Source organism: Montipora capricornis, chromosome 1, assembly GCF_036669925.1.
Source record: "Montipora capricornis isolate CH-2021 chromosome 1, ASM3666992v2, whole genome shotgun sequence".
In the NCBI taxonomy this organism is placed as follows: domain Eukaryota; kingdom Metazoa; phylum Cnidaria; class Anthozoa; order Scleractinia; family Acroporidae; genus Montipora; species Montipora capricornis.
In genome coordinates, this window is record NC_090883.1 from 52,651,135 (window position 1) to 52,663,634 (window position 12,500).

A 12,500-nucleotide genomic window follows, 5' to 3' on the forward strand; every position below is an offset into this window, starting at 1 on the left:
GCTGCAATTTCGCATAGTATTTATTCTAACGTTAAAAGTTAAACAAGTTATCTGCCTCGAGGCAATTTACCATGGCCGTGATGTTGTCGCCGTGTTACCCACTGGATATGGAAAGTCGCTTATATTTCATCTTCTTCTTTCGTTATTCCTGGACAAAATCAACTATCAACGTGTAGCAGCAGCTCATCCCGTAGTAATTGTTGTTTCCCCTCTAAATGCGCTGTAGTCTCAGTATAGACAAAATTCTTACTAAGCCGCCCCTCCCTTCATTGGATAAATTGTCATCTCCCAGATTCTGGGAGACACGTGACCAGACCCTACCAGGGTCTCTCCTCGCTCGCCCCAGGCGTTAAGATGAGAGACCCTGGGAACGAGGTTGAAACTTTACATCTCGTTTACGACAAACTTCATGGCTGAATACACGAAAGGACAGCTGAAAAATCAGAGTCCTGGGAAGGATTCGAACCTACGACCTCCGGAACACCGTTCAGTGGTCGGCTGCATTACCCATTGAGCTACTAGAATTCACTGGAGAATTAGGTCGTTTATCTACAATCGGCGTCAAAATTGTTGAGACACTCTTATCCTTTAGAGTCGATTTCTAGCTCGGCGGCGCAAGTGGCCCCCTCCCCCGCACCCCCGGGACAATGTTGTGTTTTTCTGTTTTCTACGAGCCTTGTCGCCAGCGGTACAACATTGATTAGGGTAGGGGAGGGAGGGGTATCCCGGAACCGTACTTTCTGGACAAGTTTTCTTTGCAAACAATGAATGTGTCGTTGGCAGTGTGCTCTGTTGGCAAGTGTCTCAACTAATTTTGTCGCCGATTGTAGGTCCTGAATAGACAATGTCAGTGTCCCACTGGTCTGCGGGCTCTACAAAATCATACACCTTAGTTTTATACAAATACATGGAGTGATGGAAAGGTGTAATGCAGCCGTGAGAAGGATGGAATACAAGTTGCTTGGCAACAGGGGAAAGGCACAACTGAAAAAATCAGAATCCAAGGTAGGATTCGAACCTACGACCTCCGTAACACCGGTCAGCGGTCGGATGCTGTACCCATTGAGCTACTAGAACTCAGTGAGGCGTATGACTTTGTAGAGCCCGCAGACCAGTGGAACACACCAACCCCGGTCAAAATTGTTGGAACACTTCATGGGAATTTCCCCCTTTCCCCTTCACAAAGTTGAAAACAGTTGGTGATTACACATTTTCTTGCAAAGCTCGCGGTTTTTTCCAACTGTAATCGTTGTTCCAATGGGTTTGTAGCTCTCCAGTGAGTTCTAGTGGCTAACCGGGTAGAGCATCCAACTTGTGTTCCGGAGGTCGTAGGTTCGATTCCAGCCCAAGACTTGATTTTTCACTTGTTGCTAAGCAACCTTTATTCTATCCTTCTCACAGGCTCATTACACCTTTCCATCATTCCATGTCATGGCTGAAATTTTCGTTTTGCCAAAAATCAAAGAACCCCTCGTCTGATTTCATACCCGCACTTCATTATATGATTCATTTCACATATCATTTCATTCATTAATGCAACATCATTCGAGTAAATGGTTCTTCGTTTTGTTCTTTTTAGGTGGACACAAAGACCTGGTGATGTATGTTCCACTTTTTCTGGACAATCACATCACTGGAAGAAGGTTAGTCAATATTGATTTTATGCGCCAGAAAGGTGTAACACACCGAAGGAACTCTTTCTAATGCCGAGTTCATGTCTTCCTCCTCGTCAAAGCGAGTCTAAGTGCGAAGTTTTTGTGTTGGTAATTAGTTCTATGAGGGAAAACTAATTTTCATAAGAAAAAGCTTCGCACTTAGACTCGCTTTGAAGAGGAGGCAGGCATTACCACGGAAATGGCCTATTTAAGAAACAGGGTTGTCGCAGTGGTGAAAGCACTCGCCTTCCAGAAATGTGCTCCGTGTTCAATTCCCGGAATCGTTTCGATGTGGGTTAAATTCTTCGGTTGTCTTCTCCACACCGAAGTGTTTTTCTCCATGTACGTCGGTCTTTCCTCTCATCAAATCATTTGAATTTGACCTTGTTTAGTGAAATTTGTAACTTATCCCCAAATTAATCGAGATTGTGCTCGGTCATACAACTGGGAGCTATTTTTATAATGTCATTTTATTGTTCCGTAACTCGGTTCTTCCGTAAAACAAATGGTGACCTTCAGGTGTGACGTAGGCTCGATTTGGGAAAGGAGCCCGCGCTCCTCCCCCGAAGAGCGCCTCTCTCCCAGGGTGGAACGAAGCCTGGACGAGAGAGGTTGGCGAAAATTGAGCCTCGGTTTGACTGCGAGTAGGTGGTTAAAGGGGCAGTGTCAGCTATTTTAGTCAAACTTCAAAACACTGAAACACATCTTTGCATCAATGAAGACCAAAAAATAATGCCACCACGGGTCAATAGCCCAGGAGGCAAAAGGGCTACGCGTCTAATTGTTAAATATTTGAATTGCGGGAAAGAATCGAAAGAGCCAGCTGATAATTACCGACCCATATCGCTTCTCCCGGTTGTAATCAAAGTTTTGGAACGTTGTGTATTTAAGGCCATGTACAATCACATTAAGAACTTAATCACAAAACTTCAACGCGGATTTCTCAAGAATCGATCATGCGTTACACAGCTTCTGTCAGTACTGCACACTATCGGACAACACCTTGGTCACAACACTCAGAAAGATGATGTTTACTTGGACTTCGCCAAAGCCTTCGATATGGTAGATCATCAGATCCTACTGGCTAAGCTGAGGGCATACGAGGTGACTGGGAGGCTACATTCATGGTTCACTGACTATCTTGGTGGACGGATGCAGATAGTCGTTATATTATCGAGGGTGCATCGTCACAGTGGGCACCAGTCACCTCCGGTGTCCCTCAAGGAAGTCTCCTGGGCCCTTTATTGTTTACAATCTTTATCAATGATCTCCCGGAAGAAACTGTGGATGCTGTTATGGTAGCATTATATGCTGACGATACGCATTTCCTTACAGACCACGCTTACCAACCTCGATGAGTGGTCTCAGCGTAATAACATCCGTTTTAACGCCAGCAAGTGCAAAGTCCTAACCGTGACCCGTAAAAAGAATCCCCTAACATACAACTATCACCTCAACTAAGTTCGGCTTGAGCGTGTCGCCAATGAGAAAGATGTCGGGGTTACTGCCACACGTACCCTCTCTTGGGACCAACCTGTCCACACCATCGTCAGCAAGGCTAACAGACTCCTTGGGCTTCTGAAACGCACACGCCCGCTACTGACTGATCTGTCAGTCAGGCGCACACTCTACCTGGCATTTGTGAAATCGCAGCTGTCCTACGCAACGCAAGTTTGATCCCCTTCGCAAATATCCCTTAAAACAGAGATTGAAAGAGTGCAGAGGAGAGCGACGAGATGGATCCTACAAACTCGTGTCGGGGAAATGTCCTACAAGGACAGGCTTCTAGCCTTAAACCTTCTGCCACTAACTTTTGACCGTGAACTCAAAGATATGGTCTGTTTCTGCAAATGTGTGAACAATCTTACTGATTCAAATGTTAAAGACTTTGTAGCTTTTGCCTGCCATAGCCGTACCAGACTCAGTTCTTCCCATGGTTCCTGGTTCATGGTTCATGGTTCATGGTTCATTTATTTCACACTATTTACATAACATTAACATAGAAAGAAAAGTATAGTCACAACACATGGTTACAAGATAAAATAATTACAGTACAGGTTATAAAATGTGTCTGGTGGTCAAAGTAGCGAAGGCTTTCTAGTTGACCACCACTTACTTTTAAGTAAACGAAGAAATGACACTGAGCTTTACTGGGATATAGTAGTCTTAAATATAACAGTCTTAAATCACCGTTATGTAAAACAAGCACCTATCAGTCTTCGTACTTCAACAGGATTGTTAAACTTCTGGAACTACATTTGTAAACTGTCGCCGCCTTCAAATTTCTCTACTCCGGAATCCTTCAAGAATTTTATTATGTCTCATCTTATGCACTTACTTAGGACCTCTTTTGATGCCGACTACACCTGTACCTGGACCTTGATCAGAACCTGCCCCTGCCATCGCTAGCTATTGTATTTTCTTTTCTTTATTATTACTATTTTTTTCAACTGTCCTTTTTATTCATTTATTCATTTATTTATTTACTTTTTAATACAGGGAAGTGCCTCGCATGGGACCTCGCGTCCCGTTCGAACCCACCCTTTTGGGTCTTCGTTTTAAGTGCTACTGTTGTGTGTTTTTTTTTTTTTTTGGAAGTCAAAAATGGTTGCCATTTTAGTATTCTTTTGTTTCCTTGCAAATTGGCCCTCTTGACCTTGCTTTCAAACATAAAATTTAAAAGAATATTTAAACTCGAACGCGGCCAAAAGGGCCAATTTGCAATCAAACAAAAGAACACTAAGTGCTCGTCGCACTTAACTGGACAATTTGAGCAATTGTCTCGTATAGTAGGCAGGGGCGGGTCCAGGGGGGAGGGGGGTTGAATAAGGTGGCTAGCCACCTCCCGTTTTGGCTCCTTTTTTTTCTATTCAACTGCATTTTATTGTATTTTTATTTCTGCTGAAACAAATACTATCTACCTGACGTGAACATTTTATTAATGCAAAACATAAACAAAGTTAAAATGGCAGCCTAAACTATCTGGACTTTTGTCAGAGTATGATGCGATTCTTTCAATTTGCCCCCCGTTAAAATATTCCTAGATCCGCCACCGGTGCTCCAAATTGTCAAGGATCACTTTATTTGTTCAGATTCATTTATCAGTAATGATCTGGGCTAACTTGAAATAAATCGATTAGCTAATCGTTGTTTAATTTATTTTGCAGACTCGTTTTGCTCACAGAGGAGAACTTGAGAGCTCTTGGTGTAGAATCCTTCGGACACAAAATGGAATTAGTGGTAAATCTTCTTTCACTGATCCAAACTACCGTTTGTCTTTTAGTTTCTGTAATGAAAGTTGAAGGGTAGGATTGGATGTTGTGTTCAGCTCAGCATTTTAGCTCAGCTACAGCAAATTTGAACAAGTAAGAGTTGACACTTCAGTCGTGTCCTTGTCAAATTAAGAAGTCCTGCTCCATGATAAAATCTGAGAAAAGAACTTAGCCTGAATATCCAGTCATCTTGAGCAAACAAATCTTGAACACGCGTACATGTAATACTCTCTCTCTTAACAGCGCAATTACTCTGCAAGCCTCGCTCTGAGAAGTCGAATTATTATTAACAGCGGTCACGAGGGAGGGGAGATAGGGGCAGAGATGGAAAGGAAGGGCGTGAGTTGAGCAAAACTGTAAATACGCTCCTGCCCCGAACGCTTACGTCCCGTCAACGATTTTAACGTCAGCAAACACGAAAATTTTGCCGCCATCGTCAGTCGCTACGCCCTATAGACCCTGAAACGAGCCACTGTTGCCATAGAAACGTGTGAATAACAGAGATTATACCGGTTACAGTGCAACGCGCCTTACCGTGGCCACCCAACAAACTTTCATATTTGACGACTACGTGTAAATACGTCAACTCAACAACCCATGCAAAGGTGTTCAACTTACAACTGTGCGAACTTTGTAAGGAAACGTGACTGTCAATCAAATTCACACACCCTGGTTGGCTGACAATTTGTACAAAACTTTGTTAGGTGGCCACGGTAAGGTGCGTCGCACCGTAATAGTGTTTAATGACTTTACCAGATGAACTTTTCTTCTGTATTCTGTATTGGTTCTACAGGAGCAAATTGAGCATTTAAGATCTGAAAGCGAATCCATGAGGCACTTTCCACCACTGCAGGCTCAGGTTTGTTCACTTAAAAACTTTCCTATTTTTTTTTTTTTTTTTTTTTTTTTTTTTTGGGGGGGGGGGGGGGGGGGGGGGGAGGGGGTAAAGTATTGTAAAAGGGTTGTCCAGAAATGCATGCGATAAATACATTGTGTGGCAATTCTTTCAATATCTTCTAGTTGCCGAATGGATACTCATTGATGAACGGCATTGTTAACAACCAACAATCACAACAACTGTCTCTGGTTTTGTTGTTCGGCAATCACTGTCGAATGGAACAGTCAACCCAGGTAAGCTGTGAATGGTCTCTAGGATCAGAGGTTATTGTTTTCGGTTTGGTATTAATTTGCTTGTGGCAATTAGCCATTCATCCAAAGAAACAACCAAGGACCGGTTACTCGAAGCCTGGTTAGCACTAACCGTTGGTTAAGAGGTATCAAAACTTATTCCCTACTTGCACAAATCCCATAATACACCTCTTTCAAGACAAATCGCGGACGCATCCGAGCTCAAATCATCGACCCTAACCCCAGGGCAAGAATATCCCTACAACACGTCACCCAAAACTTTGCTTCACAAAAACAACAGAATTGCAGTTATTGATATTGTTGATAGTGTAATGTGCCCGTGAGAAGGATTGTATGCAGGTTGGTCAGCAACGAGCGAAGGAACAAATGAAAAGAAATCAGAGTTTTTAGACTGGAATCGAATCGACAAACTTCGTATCACCAGTCTTATGCTCCTAGCACTGACCCAAACGAAGTCCATGTGATCTTTGACGTTGACTTTGACGTAGGTTCTTATTCAACTTGAAGAGGTCCCTTAGTCAACGGGCTTGAGATGTAATGTAATTCTAGTGGTACTATTGATGATCGTGATATGGGTGATGGTGCAATGTGCCTGCGACAAAGAGTAATCAATCGTTTTCTTCTTCAATAGGAGCATAAATGGAAGATGTTCGTTGAAATTGATGGCGAAGAGACAGCTTTGCTTCTAATCAAGGTTAGCAATTTGTGTTGTATCGAGTTGGATTCGTGTATCTCTTGAGGTTTTGTTTTGCTTTCTCAAATTTGATGTGTTTTTTTCGTTGTTATTTGCTTGCAGAGCGTTTCATTTCTAATCAAATCTTCGAATGAGCTTCAAGTTCTTAATCAGGTAATTTTGTGATGTAGAGTGTACCTCCTTTAGCAAACATATTCACTAATGCTTTTTCCTCGAAGTTAGTTCCTTTTTATTCGCCACTCAAATAAGTGTAAACAAAACTAAGCAGACATTTCTTCCACTACCGGGGTGCTACGAGGAAAGGGTCTGTTTCTAAAATGAATTTCATACAAAATCTTCATTGTTACGAAAATTGACTTCGAAGCGTCAAACACAAACATCAGCTCACCACCTCGGTCGTGGGAAAAATAACATACTTTTGCGAAAGTTTGAAGCGCATTGAAAGTGTAGTTTGGAGGAGCATATGGCTTTCGTCATGGAAGAAGAGATGAATTCTGAGAAATAAAAAGAATGGAGGCTAGTTGCAATTTTTTATTATAGGAAATTACCGGTCTCTGTGTGACCAGTAATGACAGACACCCACCTGAGTGTTTTGTAATCGGGTTGCCGCTTTTGAACGTTACGTTTTTCGAACAAACGTTTATTTCCAAGTTTGTGCAAGTCAACTCAACTCAGTCTTGTTTTCAAAGAGACGTATAGTGCAAACTAAGTCTTCCTTATAAAAACTGTTCTTTGTTTTTAGTGGTGTTACAAGTGAAACATCACTTTTACGTGACAGAAATGTCGCACTTGCTTGCATTAACTTGCTGAGTTTAACTGACGAATGTTATCTTATTTATTTGCTTTCCCTGGCAGCCACCTTTTGTGATGGACCGCTGGCACACCAGTACTGTCGGTTCAACTCCTTCTGTTGAGTGCGTTGTTAATTACGAGGTAAGGGGATTCATTTTGGTGTTGTTCTGTTGTTTTATTTTTGTTGGTTTTGAAAAACTCGCATTATTTCTGAAGTAAATGGGAGCAAAATGTAAAATCCTTACATTTATTTACAATCTTTACCCTTTGGTAAAATCCTCGATTTTCTGTGGCTTTCTATCCGGCTTGCGAGAGGCATAATTTGATTTTCTTCTTTACACCTCTCAATCATCTCTGCGATAAAAAAATTATTTTTCATATAAAAGGAGAGAAACGTTTGTGATTCCTCTCATTGGCTCGGTCACAGGGCAAAGTTATAACTTGTGCAGCGCAGGAAACTGTGATCTCCCGGATAAAATAGTAAAATACGTTTATCACAAATGAGCAGATTTGGCTTAAAGCCCCGTTTAAACGGGCGCAACAAGGGGTTGTTGGATGGTGTTGGCAGTTTTGTGCAAACGGAAAACCTTAACCAATGACCACAACCAGGTTTTCTGAGCCCGCGAGACTGAGCACCCCCAGCAAACCATTGTTGTAGCAAAAACCGCTGGTCAGCAACCTGGTTCTGGTCTTTGCTGTCCTAAGGTCTTCCTGTGCAAACGGACGCAGCGACTCTCAACAATGTAAGGACGTGCAGTGTATTATGGGAAGGATACGACCCGTAAGACTTTGTAAACTTACACAATTTGGCTGCCATCTTGTTTTCAACATGCTGATGCGTTGCTGTCTCCATGGAGACCATATGTACTGTGCGTGCGTGGCCCCAACAATGTTGTTGGAAGTTGTTGGCCAACAATAGGGAGCTTAAGCACGCGCGTTTTTGAAACGCGGACGACAACCGGAAGCGAGCCGTTTTCTCTGTTAATTTGTATTCACACAACCACATTTACATTACTAAGTATCTTTTCTCCATGAGAGATGATTAGTATAAAAATCTGGGAAATACCACTGTCCTGGCACGCGAAATGTTCTATTCCGGTTGCCGTCCGCGTCTCAAAAACGCGCGTGCTTAAGCTCCCTAATGTGTCCTCCATTTGCATGGGGCTTTACAGTTTTCATAGTAAGAGTCGCTGATTGGTGCATTTTAACCACCGTTTGACTTGGTCCTTCAGTCCCGATAGAAACCCTTTCTCTCGATTACGAGACAAAACGCGATTCACTCAACAATCGCGAGGCTTGAGGGACCCCTAAGGAACCGCAGGCAGTCTAAAAAATGTCATAAACTTGGTTTCATCAACGGAGTTGATAATGTAAATTGACCACCGTACAGAGACTCTAAATGCTGACGTTTCGAGCGTTAGCCCTTGCTCGAAACGTCAGCTTTTAGAATCTCTGTACGGTGGTCAATTTACATTATCAGCTCCGTTGATAAAACCACATTTTTGTACACCACTTCCCCACCGACGAAGCACTGACCACAGTTTCTTTAGCCGAAACTATCCCCTTCATCTAAAAAATGTCATTTGTGTTTTGCAGAGTGACGTGAAAAAGCCGAGAACTACCAAACATCTTCACACTGTCTTCCTGCAGGATGGTGGATCAACAGTAACAAAAAATGTGCAGTTAACGTTGAAGCAGTCTGCTGTGGGACCCATCGAAAAAATAACCAACCGCCTAGAAACAGTCCACTCCGAATCGCCCACTCCAACCAGTTCGGTATGCTATGAACATCTGTAGTTTGTTTATGAAATATCTAGACCGAGGATGTAAGCGCATTCGCATGACGTCACATCGTGACCTTTAAAAAATGGGTGATATGTTTGAACATAGTTAATGCATGGAGATGGTTATGAAACTCGACAAGCTCCTTTGTTCATGTTTTTGTCCGCATTTTTGGCCTTGACCCTGCACAAGACACACCTTTTTTCGAGAAGATAACCAATCAAATCCTTCGATTAAATTATGCACAACTAATTTACAAACCCGTGCGAAGTGAAAACAAAAGATTGTACTGGGTCACGGTTAATTCAACATCGATTGCGACATTGTTCTCCGTTTTGAAGGTTCTAAGGTTTCATAACCAGTCCCTCGATTAACTATAGTTTGGAGCTGATCTTTTTATGCGACAAGTTTCTACCTAAGAACGTAGATGAAAGATTTGATGAAACAAGTATTTTAATCATAAAAACTCTAGAGAACGACCAAAATATGATAGGATAATACGAATACAGCCCACTCTAGAGGCAGTGCTGGATAAGATGTGCTAGACATTTTCGTTTAGTGAGATGAGATTGATTTCGTTTTCTCCTGTTCTTCACCAGTCCTCAAGTTCGAGACGGTCCTCTTTCACTAGTCCCCCGCAGCCGCTATTGAACGCTGTTCGCCCCAAGCTGGAGTGCCGGGATCCTTTTCCGGAAACCTGGGCTCAGAAAGTGGCCTTCCGGAATTCTTTAAGTCCCACGAAAAGGCCTCAAGAGTATCCTCAAAAACTCGTCCCTTCTGCTAGTGTTTCGCCTGTAAAAAGCTCACCGCCAAGCAGATCGCCCTGGAGTGGTTCAGCTAGTTCGCAGTCCCACAAAGGTATGGATCGTTAGATAGCTTCATTGGTTAATGTGTAACACGTGATCCTCATGATAGCCAGATGTAATTAGCTGGGAGTCGATTTTGATGAGGGTTTGAAAACTGGGGTTCCCGGAGAGAAATCCTCGAGTCAGGGTAAGATCGTGGCAAGCGCAGATGATGAACACAACGTCAGCTCCGGCCTAACTTCTCCAATGCGTACAGCTCTGGGTATTCCCACATGGTCACACACGCAGATAATAACCCCATCCAACAGGAGTTCACTTCGGTGAACAACGGGCAGCGGTGTTTTCCACTGAGCAAGCTGTACGCTCTCAAGAGCGAGGTTTTAAGTCTAGGATATCTGCATGCGTTTGCCTATTCCCTGGTACAATAGAATTCATTTCTTGTGTAGAGCATTTTATTTGGCGGTGATCTTAGCAACAGCCGAGTAGCACTACCATGTGTTGAAGGTGCTTGGCAGAGTACGGTGAAGGCATTTACTTTATTATATAAACACCAATGAAATACCAAGTGAGCTTTCGCGCGAAAACATGATATCTTCACACGTGAAGAAAACATGTTATTTTCACACGTGAAAAGATCACTGTTGTTATGGTTACATAAGAAAATCGCGCCTTTCGAGGGCTTTCGTAAAATGATTTAGTATTTCATTGGACGTGTTTATATAATAAATAGAATATTACATGGCCGCTTGGAGATACGAAATTTCTCTTCTATATTTCTACACTCGAAGAGAAATTTCGTATCTCCGCGCGGCCATATAATATCCTCTTTATATGCATGCCACAAATGAAACACCATTGTCTTTCTTGATTGAACGCTTTTTTGTGGTAGTGATGTTGTTTCAACCTATTCCTGGTGCACTATCAAGTGTTCTGTTTACCTTAATCGTTAATTTTCAGGTTATTCATCTCCCTGGGACGCCAGCTGGATCTCAGAAAGTCGCATTAAGCCTCGCTCTGTTTCCTGTCCCTCCGATACCTCGCAGTGTTCTGCGCATGATCCGCAGACGACTTATAATAAACAGTGGTCACGAGGGAGGGGAGATAGGGGTAGAGGTGGGAGGGGATGGCGTCAGTGGAATCAGGGCTTTCGACGGAGTGTAAGCGACTCAAACTATGCGACAAGAAGTCCAAATTATAAGAACGATACAGTTTTGAATGAGCGTTCAACTGCTAGCGAAGGAGCTGGACGATCTTCTTCGAAAACTGGCAAAGTCTTCTCCAAACAGCCTGCACCACAGAGGAAAACCACCGAGCGGGAAAGCGATGGCCTGAATGAAAAAGCCAGCAGCTCAAGTACAGAATGTAGAGAAGAAGACAGTGGTGAAAGTGGTCTGGAGCTGAACAGTGAAAATGGTTCATGGTGCACTGTTCTTCCCAGAAGACGCTCCGTCAATGATCCCAGAACGTTTAATGACCCGAAGGTTACGGGTCACCCTCAAGGAAACGAACGGCAGCGAAGCTATCGAGGAAGAGGCGAACGTGGCAGGAGCAACCGGGGTAGGGGGAAGCGGGGCAGGGGCAATTTTGACCCTAGGGGACGCGGAAGAGGAGGGGGTGGTAGAACTTGAGAAGAATTATTTTTATTGACGTAGTGTTTTTTTATAGATTTTATCGTTCGTTCATTCCGCTGTCAGTCTCGCATTACTGACAGACAATAACAAAATTGACCATTTGGAATCAGGCCATGTACAGTTATACTCTTTGGAAAAACGAATATCCTTGCTTTCTTGTTTCGTAAAAAACCCCTGTTTGGCCCAGGGATTGAAAATTCCCAGTTGAAATATGGTTACCAGTTGTTGTATTGTAGGCGTTTACATTGTATACCTCAAAGAGGCTCGAAAGGGTCTTTCACAGGTAACAGCACAGGTGCCCCAAGCTCAGTGTGAGGGAATATAAGGATTTGTATGGAAAGACAAGAACTGAGTCCTGAGAAGATAATTTTACGAAATAATTCGCAAGTTAAAAGCCTAACCTTATTGCCATTGTTGGTCGCTTCCTTCCTTTGAAGTTTTTTTTTTCCAGATTTGACGCGAATTGAACCATTATGAGTTCCTCGGTTGTCAACGGTCACAATAAGATACCAAGGCTGAGCACTGAATTCTCACGAGCCCACCAAGTGGATTCAAATATTCCTGGTTAAAATGTTCCCACGGCCACAAATTCACTGTAGAATTCAAGGGCAAAGGTTTTGCTTTCATTTCAACTCGCTTGCCGCGCAATCGAAGCCCTGCCAGCGACGCCATTTTAACCAGGAATACCTGACTCCATTTGGTGGGCTCGTGAGCATTCA

General features: G+C 43.0%; 1 protein-coding gene across 1 annotated transcript in view; it reads left to right on the top strand.

Annotated features, from left to right (window-relative positions):
• LOC138048396 (mitogen-activated protein kinase kinase kinase 20-like) overlaps positions 1-12,136 on the top strand; it is a 43,378-nt gene extending 31,242 nt beyond the window's left edge. The window contains exons 16-25 of the mRNA XM_068894606.1: positions 1,580-1,643; positions 4,823-4,895; positions 5,721-5,786; positions 5,948-6,058; positions 6,708-6,770; positions 6,873-6,923; positions 7,626-7,703; positions 9,159-9,338; positions 9,944-10,202; positions 11,108-12,136. Coding sequence (XP_068750707.1) covers positions 1,580-1,643; positions 4,823-4,895; positions 5,721-5,786; positions 5,948-6,058; positions 6,708-6,770; positions 6,873-6,923; positions 7,626-7,703; positions 9,159-9,338; positions 9,944-10,202; positions 11,108-11,778 — 1,616 coding nt within the window. The 3' untranslated portion in view covers positions 11,779-12,136. The remainder of the gene's footprint in view (positions 1-1,579; positions 1,644-4,822; positions 4,896-5,720; positions 5,787-5,947; positions 6,059-6,707; positions 6,771-6,872; positions 6,924-7,625; positions 7,704-9,158; positions 9,339-9,943; positions 10,203-11,107) is intronic.
• Positions 12,137-12,500: the final 364 nt, after the last annotated feature.